The sequence below is a fragment of the Citrus clementina genome, unplaced genomic scaffold (genome assembly GCF_000493195.1).
Source record: "Citrus clementina cultivar Clemenules unplaced genomic scaffold, Citrus_clementina_v1.0 scaffold_9, whole genome shotgun sequence".
Classification (NCBI taxonomy): Eukaryota; Viridiplantae; Streptophyta; class Magnoliopsida; order Sapindales; family Rutaceae; genus Citrus; species Citrus x clementina.
This window is the reverse complement of record NW_006261964.1, coordinates 7,487,550-7,511,520: the sequence shown is the minus strand read 5'-3', so window position 1 is coordinate 7,511,520 and position 23,971 is coordinate 7,487,550. Positions and strand designations below refer to the sequence as shown.

General features: G+C 33.6%; 2 protein-coding genes and 1 pseudogene across 3 annotated transcripts; 1 reads left to right on the top strand and 2 right to left on the bottom strand.

Annotated features, from left to right (window-relative positions):
- Positions 1-787: 787 nt before the first annotated feature.
- On the bottom strand, positions 788-11,179 carry LOC18032755 (DEAD-box ATP-dependent RNA helicase 13). Of its 2 annotated transcripts, XM_006420346.2 has the most exons (15): positions 10,453-11,179; positions 9,871-10,143; positions 9,228-9,412; positions 8,949-9,143; positions 8,129-8,305; positions 7,653-8,038; positions 6,734-6,914; positions 4,106-4,228; positions 3,908-4,024; positions 3,515-3,619; positions 2,855-2,995; positions 2,642-2,707; positions 1,731-1,889; positions 1,215-1,296; positions 788-1,093 (listed from the first exon to the last, which is right to left on the bottom strand). In XM_006420346.2, the coding sequence occupies exons 1-15, from the start codon at positions 10,634-10,636 to the stop codon at positions 1,041-1,043; spliced, it is 2,427 nt and encodes an 808-aa protein (XP_006420409.1). In that variant the 5' UTR covers positions 10,637-11,179; the 3' UTR covers positions 788-1,040. The 2 variants fall into 2 exon arrangements, with proteins under 2 accessions (XP_006420409.1, XP_024037011.1); XM_024181243.1 differs by lacking the exons at positions 788-1,093; positions 1,215-1,296; positions 1,731-1,889 and adding an exon at positions 1,908-2,518.
- A 6,963-nt stretch (positions 11,180-18,142) lies between these two features.
- Positions 18,143-18,440, bottom strand: LOC112100742 (dehydrin HIRD11-like). Its single transcript, XM_024190119.1, is given in 2 exon segments — positions 18,143-18,227; positions 18,229-18,440. Coding segments are annotated over 2 exon segments (297 nt in total).
- A 2,754-nt stretch (positions 18,441-21,194) lies between these two features.
- Positions 21,195-22,403, top strand: LOC112098889 (annotated as a pseudogene).
- The last annotated feature ends 1,568 nt before the right edge of the window (positions 22,404-23,971 follow it).

The following is a 23,971-nucleotide window of genomic DNA, read 5'->3' as shown; positions in this document are numbered from 1 at the left end:
GATAATATTATCGACATCTTTTAAATAAAATTGTTCCATTATTGATTTGCATGTGCAAAGAAGAACACTACCCATCACAGTTGCTTCATTTTCTTATATACGTTTTGAAATTATTCAAAAATTAAAATTTTTCTAAACAAAATTTCATTTCAATTCCAAGTTATTAAAACTCATAAATAAGTCAATCTGACTTTATTGGCATTAGTTTACTTGTAGGATTTTCTCAATAAATTTAATTTTATTAAATCCAAAGTCAAAACGACCATGCTCTTCGATAGTCGTAATCTCCTTGCTTTATCTACCTACATTCCAATTTCAAAGCTTTAAATTTTTTAACGTCCCAAGAATTAAAAAAGAAAAAAGCAAATTTATAATTTTTTTAAAAATTCATGAAAAATCTTTGAATCGTTTTTTAAATAAATCACTAGATCTTTGCGTAGAATTTTCCATTTTCTATAATTTTATTATTGTTTAACAAAGATATTCATTGTGAAACTTCTCTTAAGTTTGCTAGAAGATTTCGTTAAATTCCTCTTCTTCTTAAAATTCAATAAAATTTGTCAGAAACCTCTCAAAGTCTCACGCAGACCAAAACTAAACTAATCGAATTCATTTAAATACGACATCAACATCAATATAAGTACAAAATGGTCCTTCAAATATGTAGTTGGTTTTTATTTTATTCATTTAATTTTTCTTAACTTAATATGTGCTTTGTCAACAAATGAGAAGAAGCAAATAAGAATTCCAAAACCTCAAAACTCTAGAAGAAAGGTGTAACAGAATCAAAATTAAATGGGTAATGAATGATTACGAAATTCATTACATCCTCTAATTTCAACTAATTTAATTTAAGAAGTTGATTTCACACGATCAATGAGGCTTTTAAAAAAAAATATAGTGACTCGTATGCAAACATTATCAACATTATTCTACAGTTCTACAGTCCATTCGATCTATTCTGCAGTGTATGAAAATTTTGTATTAATTAATAAAATCCAACCATCCAAATGGAACTTCAGCCATAAATCGAACCATACCTATTCAGTTCCTTTCATTTTCTTCCTCTGCTTTCTACGCTGATCACGAAGACCTGGAAGTGAGAATGGGACAGTTACAAACGTGTTAACTCGTTCTGAGGGGGTAATAAGAGTGGGAAATTTGACCACAGAAATTCCCAGATATCAAACAAATAGAAAATGGTTAAAGATTACATTTTTTCTCTTCTTTTCTTTTTCTCCGCAAACTGTCCAGATTTCTTCGTTTTTCTGCCATCTCCTTTCCGTCCATGTGCACCTGAGCATGTGACCAAACAAACAGTTAAAGATAGAACTTTAATTTTGAGAAATTGGATTACAAACTTACATAGATTCTTATTTTTCTTCATTCAGAAATACATATTTCAGCCGAGAGAAACAAAGGAGAAAATAATATTAAAGACATAACATATGGAGATGAATCTCGTAAAGTTATCCATCACGCACAATCCTAGTAATCTTTTTGGGAATTTTCCAGTGTGTTATCGCTGGGCCATAGCTGAATTCTTACTAAATGACCCAGAGTGTGGACGCACACACTTAAACATGTAGTGAAAAAGAAATGAATCTACATATTAAGGTGGACTTCTAATTAACCAATAATGGATTGTGCAGGGTAAAGATGCCTAATCTGGCTCCCCTCACCCCCAAGAAGAGGGATGAAAGATACAGAAAAAGGGATAAATTTTGTACCTCATGACCAGCATTTCGGAGTGCCTGGAGTGGTTCCACACAATCTTGACCAATAACCACCAATTTCCTTCTTTTATTTTCTATTGCACTCTTGCTGTCAGGCAGCTTTTCTTTAGCTATTTCTTCCAACTGACGCTGCAGGAGAGGTGATACACCAGCCTGAAGAATGAAAATTGATATGGAATATTAAACATTTAAACTCACTGCATTCCCAAATCTTAGACCCGAATAAGAGGAAGAGACAAGTAATTTAAAACACTAAGGTAATCACAAATCTCCTGCATTCAATATCATGAGAAACGAGAGATATGAGAGCCTACTACATACAGGCAGTCCTACAGCTACACGATCAATTTTTCAAGAGCTCTGAGAAGCTAACTTGAAGAGGACAAGTAACCTTTTTATATTTTCAGTTTTTGTTTTTGCTTTCCTATTACCCACAAATCCCTCGGGCCTCAACCTTCTGGTCAAATCAAATCAATTTCATCGATTAATCAATGCCAAGATGAATAATACTTAACAAATGTAACGTGCTATCTGAGTAGCTTCTGTATGTGAATATTTGTAAGTGCAGCCGGCAGGATGGTCTCCGTTACATGATTCAGATTACTTGATCAGTCATTTTGAACTCATGATCTCACCTTTCAACTTAAAAATTTTAGGCTCTTATTTCATAATTAGAAATTTAGAATACTCATATTGAAACAGATACAATCAAAGCCACAAGCATTTTCTGAATGCTCTCAGGCATCCACTCATCAGACATCAGTCTTGCTCTTACTCTACAGCCAGATCAGTCAAAAGACAGAAATCAGTATCCTATTTAAAGCATTAAAATTGTTTAATAGGAAGAATCACACTTTTTTTAAAGGAAGAGTATCAAAGTTAAGTTAAGAAAAGAAAGTAGTTACCCCTGCCAAATAATGACGTGAAAATGTTTTTGGCTGCAATGGACGTGAAAGCATTGCATTGAGCTCCTGCGGAAATAAATTTCAGACAGGAAATCAAGAAAGATTATTTAACAAAATGAACTGACAGAACATTCACTCGACAGACTACATAAGCATGTCCACAGTGAAAAGCAATTAGGGCTCGTAGCAAGTTAATGCGTAGCAAGAGATAACCTGTTGTAATTTCTTCAATTGCATGGAGGTTGCTTTCTTTTGCTTACGATTTTTTACTACTTCCTCCTCACTGTCATAGTTGTCCACAACTAATTCTATTGCTTCTGCATTTCGTTCAAACCAGGTTTTCTTTGCTTTTTCCTATAAGAGCAATTACAAATTCAGGAAAGAAGCAAATGCATCATGTCAAGAAATCAATCTACAATTTTCTGCAATGATTGTAAATGAAAAAATGGGTAGACAAATACAAATTTAATACAGAACTACAGGACATCCGCATACTTGCATTGGAAAATGACAGTAAGAATTTATTAATGCAAAAAAGGAAAAAAATGTAAACAGACAATGAAAATTCTGAAAAGAAAAGGACATTGTGAAAAGCATGAAGAGAAAAACACAGTGAACTGTTAATAATTGACCACGAAAATTTGGAATTCAATGCCATACAGCATGTTGTGAACTTAAAAAGCATACAACCAAAGATAGAAATTCTCAAATGGAAATTCTAAAAAGAAAAGGACCTTATGAAAAGCATGAAGAGAAAAACACAATGAATAGTTAATAATTATTAGAAGACCATAAAAATTTGGAGTTCCACGGCCACACAACATCTTATGCAAAGATAGAAACTACATCTTCAGGCATGTTAAAGGGATGCACCTGAGAATCTTTTCGCATTATTTTATCAATTTGACGTGCAAGAGACATTCGTTTCATGACCTCTGGCATGTATGAGTTCTCAAGGGGAAATCGCTGGAAACTTTCCTGTACATTAAGCAGAAGCAGAAATAATGTGCATGAGTTAATAAGTTAAGGCCAAATAGATGTAAGAATTACAGATTAAGATAAAGGGAAAAAAAAAAAAGGAAAAAGATATAAAAATTAAGGACATGCAGTTTATAGTTTTACTGTTAATTTGATTAAGACTTTAGAATTTAGTTCCCCGATAAATCAGCATTCTTACTCTCGATATAATAAAATTAATAGAGCAGACAATATGTCAACCGTACGATTGATTTCAGAGCACCAAAGACTTCCTTCTGAGAGCAGTACCTTAGAAAATGATTTGCACAAAGTGACAAATTTGGATGTATCATTTGGTGATATTATAGCAATACTGCACCCATCAGCAGAAGCTCTAGCAGTTCGTCCACTTCTATGAACATACACCTAGCCAATACAATATATATGACATGGTTAAATATAAAAAGATTATAACAAAATATTGATGGAAAGAATCACAAGTTCTACTTCTGCTGAATGTGGAAGCTGATAGTGAACAACAGTTCGAACACCAGGAATATCAAGGCCTCTTGCTGCAACATCAGTAGCAACAAGTATACCATGTTCATTCGCACGGAAACGATCAATTGCCTGCAGTAAATAGAGAAAGACATTAAAGAAGAAAAAGGAAACTACAGAACACCAATAAGAAATCACAATATGATCAAGCAGTAAAGCGATAATGACATTTATGTTCAGCTTCATTCCCTAAAATATGATTTGAAAAATGAAAACTATAAAAGATTCATGATCATAACAAAAAGCTAAAAATGTTGAATATTTTAGTGTTAAGGATACTGGGAAGCATACACAAAAATTCGTAGCGATTTCTTCAAAAAAAAGCACCAGCACATAACAAGAATCATCTAATCTTCATTCATTGTATGTGCGCGACCAAAATGTAACACTTTGTGTTGCTATGAAGCTTTCATATGAATCAAATATTGTAGAAAAGGATCAATCTAATAAAAATTTGTCTGGTTTCCTCTTTCTCATTTTCTTGATAGGCAGCTGCCTATGTCACTTCCTTTAATGTGAAGCACACTGCATTTGGTATTGATTTTGATGTTGTTTTTGAATATATAAATGATTAGTTTTTTGTGAAAATGAAAACATTTTTGGTAGCTTGTCTTGAAAATTGAAAACAACAAAAATGTGTCCGGTATAATATCTTTGAAAATTGTTTTTCAACAGTTATATTACATGTACAATGTTTTATAATTGTCTTTTATTATTTTAGATTTTTTTAACAAAATTAAATAAGCAGAATACCATAAATAGTAAATATTAATATAATTACAACTTTTATTTAATAGATGCTTAATATTTTGCATTTTATACAATGATAAATTTTTATTTAAATAAAATAAAACCCTTTAATCTATTAAATATCTATAATTGTCTTCAATATTTGAAAAAAATAAATGAAAAAACATAAACGTATTTATAGTGTACAATTTATATGCATACCAACTGCTAATATGTTTATAGTAATATGTACATTATCAGTTACTGTCTGTATTTTGTGGGATCACTGATTTTTTTATTTGCAAACGATGACATTTGCAGACACAAGTAACGAAACATGCGCCTCGTACATTAAATGTATTTAGGGACAGAAAACAAAGTGGAGAATGCATAAACGTATTTGCATTCTCCACTTTCTTAACTTTTGGTCAAGGAAAGTTGATGAAATGGGAATAATTGATTCTCTATGGATTTTTATTATTGTTAAGAAATGGCTCAACCAAACGCATTTTCCTTTTTTAATTTTTGTAAAATGTAATGGTACATTTAGTACCATTTTTGGTTGAGCACTTCACATTTTACAAAAATAAAAAAAAGGAAGAAAAATGTGTTTGACAGGGCAATATTCTAGCAATAGTGGGAGTCTGTGGATTTTCATTCTCCAGCTTTTCATAAGAAAAGTGGAGAAAACAAACATTAGAATCAATGGATTCCCATTCCCCAACTTTTCATAACAAAACTACAGAAAGCAAATATTGAGTTCTCCACTTTTGTTTACCGCCCTTGCATGCATTTAATGCATAAGGACCACATATTTATAACTTTTGTCAGCAAATGTCAACATTTTCTATTCAAAAGTCTGTGGGGCAGCAAAATGTATAATACAAACAGTATATGATTTATGTTAATATAAACAAGTTAACAACCAATGCATATAAATACTATTATGCTTATGCATTAATCTTATAAAATTAAAAAAATTGAAAATAATTATAGATATTTAATAAATTATAATATTTATCTTACTTAAATAAAATTTTGTAAAATATAAAGGCAGGAAGGACTACTCATAGTGGTGTGGTATCTGGGAACTCCTCCTTTGAAAAGGGAACCCTAGTCTTTGGGAGTCATTTTCGGGTAAGCTGGATGGCCCAACGCCACTGACGATGGTGTGGTTGTTATGGAAAAGGAAACTCTCCTTGGTTCGTTTTTTCAACTCACGAATAAGGCTGTTGCATATTTCAGTACATAGAATTTAATCTTTTCCTCTATCCCCTTTTGGTCTTTTCCTTATCCATGTTATCATCTGGCTAAACAACTATCAAATAAAAGTCATACCTATATTTATATTTATTATTACATTTTGCTATTTTTATAGTATTTTACTTGTTTATTTAATTTTATATAAAGCATCTTAAATAATAAAAGTTAATTTTTATAAGTTGCACATGCAATATAACTACTGAAAATTATACCAAATGTATATTCAATGTTTTCCCTTCTCCAAACAAATTACCAAATATGCTTTCCTATTTTCATTTTTAGAAATTAGTTTCAAGACAAACCACCAAACATGTTTCCATTTACATTAAAACTAATCATATCTATATTTTAAAACAAAATAAAAAACACTGTTTCCAAAACAATACCAAATACGCCTTACTAACTTTTGTCATTATGTAACAGGATCATGTCTCAAAGAAATAGAGATATTAATTCCATGTTATAGACGCCTCAGAAATGTCAAACCAATAGGTAGAAAAATACTGAGGAAAACTAAAACTTTTGAACCTCAGTACACAAAAGCATCCAACAGTGTAAAGAACAAGACATTAGCACATTAAATACCTTCAAACGAGCTCGCTGTTGCATCTGAGCATGAAGTGTCCAAACATCTATGCCAAGAATTTTCAGGAGGGAAGAAATATGGCGCAAAGCTGCAATGGACGTACAGAAAACAATTGTACGGCCTTGTCCATGAACACTCAAAATGTAATACAAGTAGGCATCTTTATCTTCTTCCTTGCATCTGCAGCCATTCATAGAGTAAGGGCCATTAAAGTTGAGGAGGCATTACACAATTGCATACAAAGAGGAAAGAGATAATGAAGAAATTTGAAATGACTGTCTATTTACTTTTAACGATGAAGCTTATAGACCTTGTTAACTGTCATCCATTCATTAAAATGAAGAACCAAAAGGGCATACATTTGATATGAAGGAAAATGACAAAGGCACACAACCGTGAGCTACGGCTTATTTTAGTTCTTAAGAATATAACCCAAAAATTTAATATGAGGTCATAACTCAAGCAACCAAAGGTGAATTGTTCCTAATTGCAACACTTTTCTCCATGTATAAAGGCCATATTAATCAAGATGGCATAATGATAAAGTAGTCATCTTTTCATTTGGTTTGATTGTACAGGTGTTAGACATATAATCACGGTTGAGCCTGTGGTTTGCAAACCTTAAAATGATGTACCCTAATCGATGCAGGACCCAGAAAAGTGATGTAGCCACTGTTTAGCACACTGACAAACTTTTTCATTGTATGTGATACTGCTAGTCTTAAATGGAATCAGTGTTTTATGAGGCTATGATAGGAGTTCTCTAGGTAAAAGCAGCTTCCATGAAAGACAAATGAAAATAACATATTTGGTAGAGTTCTCTCTCGCCTATATTTTTACTGTGTCCAATTGGGAAGGCAAACATGCATTTTGTAAGAAAAGAGTTTCCAAAGCCAAGCACTAGCTAAAAATACTTACTCAATAAATGACTCCTCCAGCTTATTTGCCAAGACACACATATTCGTCAAATCAACAATAGCGACGTTAGCTCTCATCCCTGCTCGCTCAGAAAGAGTTTCTATAGAATTTAATCCATTAACCGATTGCTTCGATTTTAGCGAACCATGCTTTAGCTTCTTACGAAAATCAGCTGATAAGGCTATAGTTGCAGAAAATACAAGTGTTTGTCTTTTCTTTCTCTGCAAGCTGGAAACTGTTACACAATTTTGTGTTTGTTCAGACTGCCCCTTATTAGAGCCATTGGTCATAGGAAGCATGTCAATTATTGACTGCAACTCTCGAAAATGTCCATTTTCAATCATTCGATCAGCCTCATCCAGCACAAAGAACGACAGTGTATGTAACTGAAAAAGAAAACAAAACAAATTGGTCGAGGAACAGAGAGGTGACACGTGACAGGATGTAGTTTATCTACAATACTTATCCACACTAACCTCAACAAGATGTTTTTCTCCTCCTGACATAAGTTCCCACAACCTCCCGGGAGTTCCAACAACCACCTCAGGCCTTGCTTTTAAAAGTCTTTCCTGCTTCTCTGTTGACATTCCACCAACAATAGGAACCACCCTAACATTGATACCCTTAGCAACTCCCTTTAAGTGATCAGTGACCTAGAAGATAAAACACCAACGTATGGAGAAATGAATTAACAATTCTAAAGAGGTATCACTTACATCAAGATTTCAAATTCATAGATAGGACCTGCCAATTTTGTTCAAATTAACCAGCACATGTAAACTGAACAGTGTTATTTAGCGACTAGAACTTCCAAACTTTTCCAGTCATTTCTCTCTTCCTACTCACTGCTGAAAAAAAGAGACTTAGAAGCTTCTGTTAAGATTTTAGATCAGCCGGCCTCACTTCGATAAAAATGTTACCTGGTAAATGTAGAAACTCAAGCCTAAATTTCCTTATTACCTGTGCCTTTTAAGTTTTAACTCTCAAGTTGTTTTAAAATAAATACTCCTACTCTTTCACCACTACCAGCGGACCTAAACACTTGCCAACAGCCAACAACGATAAGTTGATAATCATTGACAACCATGTTGGCCTCTAAGCATTGTGCTTAGTGATCACCCAGCACACCACCACTGGCGATTGGTAAACTATGTGCAAAGAATGCAGCAAACACTGCTGAAAACCGTCCATGTTCCAAGCAAACATCAGCAAAATTTGCTTACTGCCAATGGTTGCCAAGCCTTCACCAGACATAGCTATATGAATAGAAAAGTTTTTACGCGCAACTATCAGTACCTGAAGTGCAAGTTCCCTCGTAGGGGTAATGATAAGAGCTCTCAAATGCCCTTTTGGAGCATATTTTTCTGCTTCCTCCCCTTTGTCTTCCAGCATCTTTGCAGCTTTTTCTCGTTCTTCTAATAGACGTTGCATAATGGGCAAACCAAAAGCAAGCGTTTTACCAGACCCTGTCTCAGCCGCACCAATTACATCCTGTAATGTAACAAAATAGTATGATTGTCAAACCACCCCATCGATCAATCAAACATAGTTACTTATAAAGGAACTTCTAACAACCTTCCCTTGATGAGCTGCAGCAGGAATACATGCTTTCTGAATTGGGGTTGGTTCCTTGAACTGAAGCCTGTAAATTGATTTCATAAGCAGAGGATGAAGCCTTAATTCATTCCATGCATCAAATTCTGTTGAAATTTCAGCTTCATTGACTAACTCTTCTTCAGCATCATCTGGACCATTGCTAACTACAACCACAGTCCCACAATTTGTATGAAACATCTTTTAGTCTCACATAAATTTTCAGATGCACATTGACAAGTTCAAATAACATACAGTACCCACTTACTGAGATAACTGAAATGATGAAGTGGAAGAAGTAGAGGACAAACAATTCATTCAACTATAAAGGAATAAAAGAAGAGCGGTTGACCCTACAACTGGCAAACTTGAACCTTTCAAAAATTATATGCTCTCTCTCCAATGAATTGAGAAATTCACATAGTGTACAAATATGTTACAATAATACATTCAGGAATAAATATATAACTGAGTTGAAGATTTACTACACACAAAAAATTAGACAGAAAATCTGCAACAAGCTCAATAATAAAAATTGATCAAAATGCTCTTAACACCAAGCCAGAATAAAAACATATTAGCTTAAAACAATAACAAATAAATCTAAGATACACAAACCACTAACCAGCAACAGATTCCTCAACTGTCTTAATTTTCTTTCCCTTCTTTTTCTTCTTCTTTTTCTTTCCTGTCTCATTCTTCAAATTCTTCTCTTCCTGCTTTTGCACTCCACTTCCATCTTCATCCCCATCCCCATCCCCATCACCAGAATCCTCCTCATTGGCACTACTACGTTTCCTTTTCTTCGAATTCAGCTTCTTCCCAGGCTTTCCCTTCTCGGGTTTTGGAATTTGCAAATTATAACTGGCTTCATCAATCTCTTCAAGTGAAAGAAAACCTGCATTCAAGATAATAAACAAAAACCATAAACTATGAGCAAAGCTTAAACCCCATAAACCCCCATGCTACAATTGACTGCCAATAAAAAGCTCAGAGAAAAACACAACTTTGAACACAATATTTGTGCTCAAATTAACTAAAAATTGACCTCATTTCATTGATACTACTACATTAATTATTTCTCTAAACTTTGAAACACATACACCATGGGGGAAAAAAACTAAACCTTAAATTTAAACGCGTGGGCAACAACTAAACTAAAGAACAATGATAAATTAAGAAAAAAAAGGGGAAAGTGTTAATTGACCTCCGTCGAGTTCATTGGAGCCAACGAGGAAGGCAAAAGGGTCGTTGTCTTCGGCTGAGAAAGAGTGGTTCCATTTGAGAGAGTCGAGCTTTTCGGCTTCTCCGCCCTTTCGGGTTCGTTTTCTCCTGTTGGGCTTTGTCTTCTTCGAATGTTCGGAGGTTAGCAGCGGTGAACTGGCGGCCATGGCCAAAGCAAGTGAGTTGGTTGTCAGTGAAGGTGCTGCTAATTCGCACAAAGTATATTATTTTCTAGGACCTGTCTACGCTACAAACTCTGCTAGTAACAGACTGTGAGTTGACAAGATGATATATGGGTGCGCGGCACGTGGACGGCGGATGGAATGGGAGATTATATATGGAACCTGCCATTTCGGTTTTCTTCCGGTTACAAAATGAAATTCTCCCGGTTGCTGACCGGTAACCCGTCACTGAATTTGGAGCATGAGCGCTGGTGTTTTGAAATTGAAAGTCCAAATATTTGCCGCTTGATAGTGGAAAAATGTGGGTGGGTCTAGGATTGCAGCGTTTCGAAATTTCATTTGCAGTCTGATATAGCAAGCGAGGCGACGTTGCATCTCCTACAAATTTTCTGACTTTGGATCCACGGTGTGTGGTCCAGTTTCAGCAATCGAGGCTGCATCGGAGGCAGGCTCATCGATCCTCACATCCGATCGCCGGTGCTTCGTCGCCGATATCGAGGTCCAGTTAGGTGCTTGTTGGATTCGTATGAGAAAGGTTAAATGCTGGTGTTAATTTCTCCAACCACGTGGCCTTTTGTTAGCTCTCACATCCGGTTGCACGCTAACCATTAAAGCCGGTTTCCCTATGCTATGGGATTTATTTCCCCTTATTTTCGTGACCGCTCGCCAACCCTCCATCTCTCTCTCCACATCCAACGATTGAGATCACAGGTCTCATTACTAAAAGAGTCTGTAACGTAAACAGGTCCTATTTTCTATTTTTTCATTAACAATATTAAAAGGGATCTCACTACTTTACATTTAATGTAGGTATAATCTCTCACATGAATAGTGAGTGGATCCCATTCCTATACTGTTTATGAGTGAGAGATTTACCATATTAATTGTAAAGTAGTGTTTACCTATTAAAAGACTTAACAAAATATTAAAAAATATTATTTTACCCTTAAACATTAAATCATTGTTTATTAATTGTTATTTTGAATACTTTTAAAATGTTTTGTTATTTTAAATGGAAGAAAACAAACTATAAATTTTAGTTTGGAAAAAATCTCTTATGTTTCATGCAATAGTTCATTTTAACCCTTATTTTTTAAACAATAACCTAAAACATCTTTTTATTAACTCAACGTTAGTTAAATGCTGTTTATTAGTAATTCATTGAGGGTAAAAAAAAATCATTAAAGAGAAAATTAGAAAAAATAAATAAAAGTTGACATATATATAAAAATAATTTTTATCTAATCACACTAAACAAGAAAATACTTAAAAAAATAAAAACTTCTATTTCAAGGAATTGTTTTGCGCTTCTCCCTATTTTGGCAGCATGAAAGCTCTATAAACCCCAAATTTAAGTTAAAAAATTAATCATAATTTCCATGCTTGTATTCGTATACTCTCTAATTGCACTATGAGCTGACTTAGGGAGACAATAATGGTCAAAGAAGAGTGGTGGTAAAGCTCAAGATAAAAATTGATTGAAGATTAAGAAAATATTCAGTACATGCAAGCAAATAAAAATTGATTGTATTTTTGAGTTTTTATTCCAATAATTTAAAGATATTGTGTTAATTACAGTTTGGTACTTATGACAATTATTTAGTGACTATATCAAATTATTTCATCGTTGATTTCATTTAAAACAAATTAATAAATTTTGTATATTTTGTAGTATTATTTAATTGTGTAAAAACTTTATTTTAATAAAGTTTGTATCACATTTAATGAAAAATCTTATTTCTCCCTCAATGAATGAATTATTTTAGGACATTAAACTAACAGTGAGTTAGTGAAATGATGTTTTGGATTATTATTTAAAAATTAGAGATGAAATGAATTATTGTATAAAACTCTAGGGACGAAAATGATTTTGTCCTTTTCAGTTCTACCATATCTGATTTTGTGTTATTATTTTTAATTGATGGCAATAAATTATAATATTCAAAAAATTTCGTAATTGATTTTATAATTATTTTGATTGTGTTTTGGATAATTATGACTATTTCTATTGGTGATTATTATTATTGAGAGATCTGTTATTGTTGTCAGAATTATTCAGGATAGATTATGTGAGCATAAATTCTCGATTTATGACATACAAAGCTAAAAATTAGCTTAAGTCCTAATTTTGGTGGTTTTATTTATTTAAATTAGTAAGTTTGATGAGTCTATATTGTTAATTTTGTAGCATTCTTAATAAAGTGCAAAACAATCATTTTTATCATTTAGCTGAATTAATTTTTTTTTTAGGTTCAAGGCAAAATAATCATTTTTTTAATATTTTATTAAGTCCTTGAACAGTTTTGATAAAAAAAGTGGAAAAGTGGTGTACTTTGTAAACTTCATATGTACTTTATGGATAACTACAAAAATTTTTGATGCATTTTTAATAAAGTGCAAAACACTGTAAACTGGGTTTGGCATTTATTTTTATTTTTCTTCTTAACACAAAATATGATTAAATTAAAAAGAAATTCTAAATGATTATTGGGTGGCGATACTTGCATCCTCAATTGTGCAAACTCACCCCATTTCAAAAAATAATTATAAAAAATTTGAATTATTTTTAATAATTTGACAAAAGAAAAAAATTAAACAGTTAACCAATTAAATCTCCATTAATTGTTTAAATTTATGGCACAAAAATATGTGTTCAAATAATTTAATCATTTATGGAATAATGGTGGAATAGTCAAATTAAAATTATGTTATAACAACATATATGATTGACAATAGTCAAGAGACTTGTGTAAAGAAAATGATTTGATTGATTAAAATTTTAAATTTTTCTCTTTTTCAAATTTAAAATAATAATATGAATGTTTTTAAAATCTATTTAAAAATAAGATTAATTTACACAAATTTATAGGCAAAAATATCCCAGCCAAAATTTGTTTACAAAAATAAAACATGTCTCATTTGTTATCACTGTAACATTTATTTGTACTTGTGGATGTTCATCACATATATAAAATATTATGAGTAATGTTATGTTTACTCAATTATTTTCTTTGAGAATTTTTCTTATTCAATTGAGATTGAAATTGTGTTAGGAATTATTATTTTTATTACATGAGACTATTGTTCAAGAGTACAACTCATATTATATGAGATTATAATTGATATTTACAAATTAAACTATTACTGGAACTAGTTTACATCAATTCTTATGAAGCACGCCCAAATTTTTATCCTCTCTAATATTCGAGTGACGTCTACTCTACTCACATTTTGAAAGGGAAAACATTGCATTCACTCAAATTGAGGAAGGAAATTTAAACCCCACAATACATTGTGGGGTTCGAAATTATGAGGTCATGAGTTCTCACCACTAGGCTTAGCCTAGTGGCTTCTTAGGAATTGTTTTTTTTTTTTCATTTTTTTTGAATTAGCATTATTGATAACAGTATAGGTTACATGCAAGTTACAACCAGAAGCAGTATTAGTGTTTTGGTTTGAAAGGGTTACATAATAGGGGAAAATGAAATATAAACTTTAGCGGGCAATTACATAAAAGTACAAAATCTGCAAGGGGCAATAATGAAGTTTTTTATAAACATAGTGATGGTGGGTCTATAACAAGAAAACTAAATAACCATATAGGGCTAATATGAAATTTAAATTAAAGTAAAAGGGAAGGGATAGTAAATATTTTTATTTTTTTTTAATATAGGATGTGGCTATTTGAACCCGTTAATTTTTTTATTAATTAAAAATTTATCATCTAAATAATTTTTGAAAAATTACTTAATTAATACTTTCCTCTCTTCCTCTTTTTAATTTCACAAATTATCATTAATTCACTTAAATATATTTTTTTAACTATAAACAATGGGTATCATTAACTAAGAGGAACAAAATCACCTTTTGAAAACTAACATCAATAAATTTTTATCAATTATAAAAGTTAATGAAAATCAAAAAATTAATTTTTACCAAACACAAAAGTCAATGAATACCAAGATAATGCATTTTTTTTAATGAATATAGAGATGAAATAGCCCTACTCTTTTTTATAATATATAACACCCCAGTTTAAAATATATCTAAATACCAAAATTACCCATTTATTTACAAATTTCTTCAATGTATACCTTTTATTCACACATAACATTTTTCCAAATTGAAAAAAGAAGCAACGCAAACGTTTTAAAAAGTTGAAACTGCAGATTTGTCAAAATAACATAAATTTATTATAATTATTTTGTGGAATGGATGAGTTGGAAAAAGTGTGGGCCCGCGTGAAATGCCAATTTTCTTTCCCAATTTTTAAGGGTTAATTCCGTCGTGCTCCCTGATGTTTCAATACTTTTTATCCCCCTCAAATGTTTCAACAATTATCATCTCACACCCAAATATCTTAATTTGACCGTTTATTCTAACAGTCAAAGGGTAAATTTGAAAATTTATACCCTAAATACTTTTTTGATAATGATAACTTAAATTAATTTAATAATTTAATTGATGAGATTATTATTTAATTACCTTTAATTAAATTTTTTTAATATAAATATCAATTATCATATTAATATTTTATGTCATTTAATTCTTGTCCAATTTAAAATAAGGAGTATTTCTGATATTTAATTAAATTTTAAACAGTTCTTAAAAATAATAGTCAAAATAACGAAAATGAGGTGCAGTGAAAATTATCAAAATATTTAGGTGTGCAGTGAAAAATATCAAATCATTTGGGAATTGGGTGGAAATAATCCTTTTTTAAATCAAAAAGTAATAAAAAAGCCAATAAAAAAAGCTACAAGGGCCGTCGTTTTAGACTATGCTGGAGTCCACATGATTCCTATAACAAGAAAAATTTTAATTTAATTGGTTTCCAAGAACCTGCTCCAATCAAGACAAGTTCTTTGTTTGCCTTGTGGGAAATTTTGCTTGCATAAATTAATCCATTTCATTCTTAATTTCCGCCCTGTGGAATTTTTCTTGTAGAAATATAAGACCTGCCACTTGTATTTTTTATACACGTAGGACCCTAGTGCATGAATTTCTTTGAAAGAGTTTAGGAAATTGACAGGGTATATTCCCAGAATTTACAATCGAAATATTCATCATTTCATTAACTGGTGTAACAATTATTATTATTGTTGTTGTTGTTGTTGTGGTCGTCGTTAAATGACAATTAATTGTATGCAGCGGCAGCGCTACATTTCATGAATTTCATTATTCCCCAATTAATTCAACGCTGGACTGGGACTTATGAAATTCACTAATAAAATAAAATTGCAAAACTCACACGGCAAAAACATATCAGCTTCTAATTTACAGTTATAATTTTTACTCCACAATAGTTATAGTTTAAAAATTACAGCATCTCACTCCCAAACACACCTTGAATCCATTAATTTTCTCTCAAACGTCTTCTTTCTTATTAAAAACTAGAAAATAGAACAGCGTTTCACACGGCTTTGAAAAAAGAATTTAGTATTATCCTTTTTTTTTACTTTACACTTAATGAAATTGATAAAAAATATGAATTGATTTTTTTAAAGATGAAACAGCCTTATAAAAACAAAAAAAGCTATTAGCCAGCAATACAAATAAAGAAGCAACGCAAGATAAAGAATAAAATGAGAGAATATATTATAGAGTGATTTTATTCATTCTAATGGTGTGTGTATAAAACAAAAAAATGAGCTCTCCCTTTATAGTTACATAATCACTCCATGACATTAATGAAAAATTATGGATCATAATTCCTTGTGAGATAGTGGGAGTTATAGGGAAGCTAAAGGTTGCTAATGGGAGATAGTGATGAGATTAAGAGATTTATATTATGAACATCTATATTTATTTTAATAAATTCATAACACTCCCCTTTGAATGTTCATTACAAAGAATGTGCCTCATTAAAATCTTTACATAATTGTTATTGTGTAATAACAATCAAATTAATTATGAGAAGATGAAAAACCAAATCTAAAAGAAAATTTCTCTATTTATTAGATAATAGAGAATATATAAAGATGAGAAATGGTGATGTCACATCACTTCCTCAAGTCACAGCTTTATATATATATATATATATAGATTTTATTATCTAAATAATTTTTTAAAAATTAATTAACTATTTCTTCTCTTCCTATTGTTAATTTCACAAATTCTCATCAATTCATTTATATTTTTTTTAACAACAAATAATTAGTATCACTAACTATGAGAAACAACAACACCATTTAAAAATGAACATCAACAAATTAATTTTTACCAAACACAAAATTTAACGAATATTAAGATAATAAATTTATTTTTAAAAAATAGATATGGAGAGGAATTTGACAGTTTTAATTTACATATCCCTACATTTTATATAATATATAACACCCCAATTGAAAATATATCTAAATGCCAAAATTACCCTTTCAATAACAAATTTCTTCAACATATACCTTTTATTCACACGTAATGTTTTCCAAATTGAAAAAAGAAGCATCACGAAAGTTTTAAAAAGTTGAAATTGTGGATTTGTCTACATAATATAAACTTATTATAACGATCCGGTTATGTTGGAACCGCTCTTTTATGAAACACTCTTTTATAACCATGTGATTACAATTATAATAATTTTTTTTAAATTTTTTATCACTTTACGTGTATAATAAAAATTCATGTTCCACTATAGATAAGTTTCAACGTAACTATAGCCATATTATAATTATTTTTTGTGGAACAAATGAGTTTAGAAAAAGTGTGGGCCCGTGGGAAATGTTGCCACCCTTGCGCAGTATTCTTTTTCATTTTAAAAAAATAAAAAGTAATACAAAGCAAACAAAAAAGAGAGCTCCCCGTCGTTTTAGACCATGCTGGAGAAAAAAACAATTTTAATCCATTGATTTCCAAGAACCCGCTGCAATCAAGACAATTTGTTTATGGCAGCGCTTAACTTACATTTGATGTAAGTAACATTCCGAGAAAATGAATCATTGGATTCCTCAATTTGCAGATCCAACGGCTGTGATGAAACATAACCTAAAATTAGGTTTAGGTACTGGTTGGGAATTCATTTTTAAAAATAAAAGAATGGCTACCTGCTAAAACGGTTGTCGAAAAAACCAAGCTAAGGGGTTATTCGGTAAAGATAATTTTAGATGGAAATGATGAGTGACGAAAATCCAGAAAATTCAAGACAGAAAATACAGTAATTAGGTGTGTGCCCGAGCGATTGGCTTCCGTTGTAGGTAAACTGCGAGCAGAACAAAGAGCGGCCTTACCTAATCTTATCATATGATTGATAATCGAAATTTACATTGATAAAAAAGACGAATTACACACCGACTGGGTAAATTAAAAACAGTGTCTCGCAAAAGCAATAATTAAAACACAACACCACCTTGAGGAGACACCCCAAAAATAAAGCAGCAAGCTCATACCGTGACCACATACACACACCAAATTTTTATTATAGAATAAATCTAAGATGATGGATGATTATGCTGATGATGATGCGTCACACATCTCTCATTAAAGTTAATTAATTTAATCGCTGTCACTGCTGCTGCTGCTCTCGCGTCCGTCCTCGTGCTTCTTCTTCTCCTTCTTCTTTTTCTTCTCTTCACCGTGGGCGGCGGCGAGCACCGGGGATCTTCTGCTTGATCTTGTCCACCAAGCCCTCCTTGTGTTCGCCCTCCCTATGTTCCCCGCCGTGATACTGCTGCTGATGGTGAACATCAGTAGTGTGCTGGTCCCCACTATGGTGCTCTCCCTTGTGCTTGTCCTCCTTTTGCCCTCCTCCCACGTGAAGGGCTTCTCCGATCTCGTGAATAACTCCCGACATTTTCTCTTAAAAAAAAAGTTGTTCCTTTCTTTTCAAAATTTTCAGTGATTACCACCTTACCTTCAACTGGCTGTAATGAGAAACGCATGGGATTGACTTTACCCTTGACCCATTTTGCAACTGGTTTCCAACCGGTTTCAACAAGTTTTTATTACTGCCCTAAATTAACACGTGTTGCGCTTACATCAATTAAATGGTCATGTCAGTTATGTTTCTTACATAAAATGTAACGTAAACTTACCCTTTGTTTATATAAGAGTGTCAAGTGCATTACGTACGCAAGTACAAAATAACTCTTTTTTTTTTCCCAAAAAGAGAGTCGTAAATTTTCAATAATAAGAATCTTTTCTCTGCAATGATAGCTATGTTGGTTGATGTCTAAGACACCGCGTCTTCCAGCAACTGTTTAATTTGAAACTTTGAGTTTTTTTTTTTTTTTGAAACCACCAGAGAAAAGGTGGGGGTTAGGCGGGACATGAGCCAATACAGCCCAAGAGAAAATGTGATACAAAAAGTAATAAGAAAAAGTCTTATCGTCTGACATGAGGGATCGCTTGTGCGTCTGTGAGAAGAATACTCGATAAGCCTCTAGGCAGCTGATGAGAAAAGAAACACTGACTAGTCCGATGAGAGCAGGCCTAGTTGGCCAGAAAATCAGCTGCATAGGTAGCCTCTCGAAAGACATGTCTCATCTGAATGGGGGATGAAGATATCAGACGACACGCCCGACGCAGAGAATAAGCATAATCCCACCGAACATGACCCTGGGTGTGTGTCCATGACACCACCGTAGCCGAATCTGACTCAACATCGAGCACTGAGTGACCAAGCTGAATGGCTAACTCCAAACCCTCGCACACCGCCATGAGCTCAGCATATAAGATGGGCTTGTGGCCCAAGAAAGATCCAAAGGCAGCTAAAACCATGCATTGGTGATCCTGAAGAATGCCCCTGGAAGCAGCCATCCTACGATTGCCCTTAGACCAACCGTCCATAGTCAGCCTGACCACCCCAGGAGGCGGCCTCGTCCAAGCAACTAATCGAATCGACCTCCTAGGGGTAACCATAACTCGCAATCCCTCCATAATCTGGGAATCCAAGACTCCCCTCAGTTGGGAAGGCATGAAGCCAAAAGCAGAACTAGCAAGTCTGAGATTAGAGCCGACCAGAAACTACAGTCTCTCCTCCCAACTAGCCAACGCTCGTGAGGCCCAGCCGTGCAACGAATCGTACAGAGGCGTCGCCATAGAGGAGAGGCAAGATAGAGAAACTGGATAATGCCCGGGTGCGTTGATCTACAATACTTAGACTTCATGAAGGAAGCCCACAGCAAACTCTGTTGACGAAATCGCCACCAAAGTTTGATCTCAAAGGCCTCTACCATATTATCAAAGGACGATGCCGAGGCTGCCCTCATCTACTAGAAAACAAACCATCGGCCATCTACACCAGTGAATCCAGCACCTCCCCTCAGAATCACCCCATAATTTGAAACTTTGAGTTAGGTGAGGAACAATAATAATATTTAAAATGAGTCTTAATACATTTTTTAAGATGTTGACTAAGAGTTAAAAAAGAAATTTGCTGAAAAATAAGCTTTAAAGTGAACTAGAAAATTAAAAAAATATGTATTTTCACTCTATATTAAACGTGTAAGGAATAAGAACTAAGAAACTATATAAATACAATAATACAATAACTTTAGGGATTTGGAAACTTTTTAACCTAAAATTTTAAGGTTATAAGTAAGGGTCCAACAATAATATTGAAAATAAGGCTTAACAATAGTAATATCAAGGTGTAAGTGTACCTTATTCTACTCAATATAACATCTTATCATTTAGCTATATCTTAATAAAACGAGTAAAATAAACACATTCATGAATATTAATGGATGGAAATATCCGGTCCGCGAATAGAAATGCAGATGGATTTTAATTGCATATCATTATTAAAAAAAATTGGACAAAATAATTATGCATTTTATTGATAAAAATATTAGTACGGCATGTGAAGTTGCTTAGAATGCTGTATGACACTGACTTGATCCTTTCTGTTCAGCCTTTAAATCTTTAATTTAACTTTATAAATTATTGGTCAGATTGTCTAGTGATGCCATTTTGCAAAGGGTAATAATAGAGATTCAATATTTGAGTTTTATTCTAATTGATGTGTTATTTATTAATTATATGAGTGACATATAATAGTAAGAATCAAATTAGTACTCAAATATTAGAATCTTGAATTTTTTTTGTAAAATTACTAATATTTATTTAAAATATTTTTAATTGGTAATAGAATTGTCCTTAAAATTATATGGGTTAAGGTTAATTAGAAAAATAATGAAAAAATAAGTCAAATTATACATATGATTATATGAACATTAAATGAAAGATTAATTAAAAAATCGATAATATTATGTGTACTACAGTAAGCGCTATAAATGTTATACCATCACTACAAAATTAAAAAAATTATTTTAAGACAAAAGAAGATTTCTACGAGACGATTTTTTTTTTGTTTTGTTTTATCTATTATAAATACTGTACTAATGGAGGTGCATACATCAATATTCATACAAAAACGTATCAAATCCATTTTTCTGGTAACCTTTCTTTTGCAAATATTGAAGTCTCGGTCCCCCTGGCTTATTGCTTTTATTCTTTCTTTTGTGTGATAACCCCTCTGAATTCTTCTGATTTTCTTTCTCTTTTTTTACTTACAAAAGTATCCCCCCCAAAAAAAAGCGAAGCCATGCCTGTGGCGGAGCTCTTTCTTTCTGCCTTTCTTCAGGTCTTGTTCGAAAGATTAATGTCCCCTGAGTTGCTGAAGTTAGCCGGCCAAGAGGGTGTCCGTTCAAAGCTGAAAAAGTGGGAGGAAACACTCAAGACAATTGAGGCAGTGCTGATCGATGCAGAGGAGAAGCAGCTCACCGACAGGGCTGTGAAGCTGTGGCTGGATGACCTCCGAGACTTGGCTTACGATGCAGAGGGCATACTCGATGAGTTTGCTACTGAAGCCGGGCTTAGATTGTTGAAGAAACGTGAAGCCAGCCCTAGCAGGGTTCGCAGCCTCATCCAAGGTGTTTCCTCTGGTGCAAGTAGTGTTATGTCCGGTATTAGCATGAGGCCTAAGATTAAAGAAATCAGTAGCCGGCTTGAAGAACTCTGTAAAAGGAGAGCTGTTCTTGGATTGGAAAAGATTGCTGGAGGGTCAACGCATAGTGCTGCATTAAGGCAAAGACCACCCACCACTTGCTTAACTAGCGAACCAGCTGTTTATGGGAGAGATGAAGACAAGGACAGGATGCTTGATATGGTGTTAAAGAATGATCCGAGTGATGCTGCCAACTTTCGAGTAATACCCCTTGTGGGTATGGGAGGCATCAGGAAAACAGCACTTTCTCAGGAGGTCTACAACGACAAGTTAACGGAAGCTTTCGAACCCAAAGCTTGGGTTTGTGTTTCTGATGACTTCGATGTTCTCAGGATCTCCAAGGCTATTCTGGAGTCGATCACCCTCTCCTCTTGTGGTCTGACGGATTTGAATTCAGTGCAGCTTAAGCTAAAGGAAGCTGTGTTTTAGAAGAAGTTTTTGATTGTCTTGGATGATGTTTGGGACAAGAAGTATGAATTGTGGCAAGCTCTTAAGTCTCCCTTCATGGCTGGAGCACCCGGCAGCAGGATAATTGTGACTACTCGCAGCATGGTTGTCGCCTTAACAATGGGATCTGGTAAAAATTATGAGCTGAAGCTTCTGTCTGATGATGACTGCTGGTCGGTGTTCGTAAATCATGCATTTGAGGGCAGAGATGCTGGCACGCACGGAAACTTCGAGTCAACTCGTCAAAGGGTTGTTGAGAAACGCAAAGGTTTACCTCTGGCAGCTAGGGCTCTTGGTGGTCTTCTTCGATCTAAGCAGAGAATTGATGAGTGGAGAGCTATATTGGACAGTAAAATATGAGACTTACAGGATGAAACTGAGATTCCTTCTGTTTTGAAGTTAAGCTATCACCATCTGCCTTCGCATTTAAAAAGATGTTTTGCCTATTGTGCAATTTTGCCGAAGGATTATGAATTCGAAGAGGAGGATCCGTTCTTTTATGGATAGCAGAAGGTCTAATTCAACAATGTGAAGACAGTAAACAACTAGAAGATTCGGGCAGTGAGTATTTTCATGATCTCTTGTCAAGATCCTTGTTCCAAAAATCAAGTAACGGCGGATCTATATTTGTGATGCATGACCTTGTGCATGATTTGGCTCTATGGGCTTCTGGTGAGACTTGCTTTAGATTGGACGATTAATTTTCGGTGGATAGACAGTCAAGTGTATTTGGAAAGGTTCGTCATTCCTCGTACGTCCGCAGTGGTGATTGTGATGGGATGGGTAAATTTAAAGTTCTCGACAAAGTTGAGAATCTGAGGACATTCTTGCCAATATTCATGGAAGATTTTCGTTTTTTTTCTCCTAGCTACGTAAGTTCCATGGTCTTATCTGATTTGCTACCGAAGTGTAAAAAGTTGAGGGTGTTATCTTTGGGAGGATACTATATAACTAAGGTTCCTATATCAATTGCAATCAAGGCAAGATAAAATAAGCAGCCTCTTTACCTTTCTGAAAATATGAAAATCTGCATCTACATTCATTCTTTGACGATGCTGACACAAGCATGAGCTGCCAGACAGATACCCTGCCATTGAAGACTCAAATGTGACATGGCAGACCAGGATGTGTGCAGTGCGTGGCTGCCGTATGACATTGCAATGAGTTATATAGATTCAGTACATAAGAAAAAAATCTGATAACTTAGTCCCAACAAATAATGGAAAATTATTTTTCAAAAATCTTGCCAGTAAAATGTTATTAATCCTTTAATTTCTAGGATAACATGTAACATACAATTGATTGTTTATCTTCATTATGGAGATAGGACTTACAGAGAAGTAAGAAGACACTGCAACCATCTTGATTATCCTCTTGGTAATAAGACCAGATGATAGTTTGTGATCTTAGCTAGTTTTATGCTGACTACTGCTGCATTCAACTGCAAAATCTGCACATTGGCATCCCATAATTACTGTTGAAATAATGCATATCAGATTAATGCAGCTTTCCTTCATTGCCTAATTTCATGCATAATAGAACATACACTTGAATTCTAAGACGAGTATTTTCTGTGAAACTGAAAACAACTTAAATGAATCCATAACAATCTGAATAACAGTTCTGGGGATAGAAGTTGACATACGTGACACGATAAATGGTTGGCGTGGAAGATAGGAGTTCCGGTTTTGGGAAATCTGAAATTATAATCCAAGTAAGAGAAGTAGGCAATATCATTCCCTTCTCTTCATCGGGAATGGACGCTGCATCTGAGCAACCATTAATGCAGAGAGCTGTAGGAGAAGTGAACTCGCGAAAGCCCCCACTTAATGAGTGGCTTACAAATATTATCACCAGAAATTCCAAGGTATCTTAGGTTGGTGGATAAACCCCCTCTTCTGGGAAGAATTGAATGCCCATACATTGCC

Bases quoted from the DNA above. Each gene is read 5' to 3' on its own strand.
- LOC18032755 (XM_006420346.2), bottom strand. From the start codon at position 10,636: ATGGCCGCCAGTTCACCGCTGCTAACCTCCGAACATTCGAAGAAGACA. The intron at 10,144-10,452 runs GTCAATTAACAC...TCTTGAATGCAG, and splicing joins CTCCAATGAACTCGACGGAG to GTTTTCTTTCACTTGAAGAG. The intron at 9,144-9,227 runs GTTGTTAGAAGT...GTTACATTACAG, and splicing joins CTGCAGCTCATCAAGGGAAG to GATGTAATTGGTGCGGCTGA.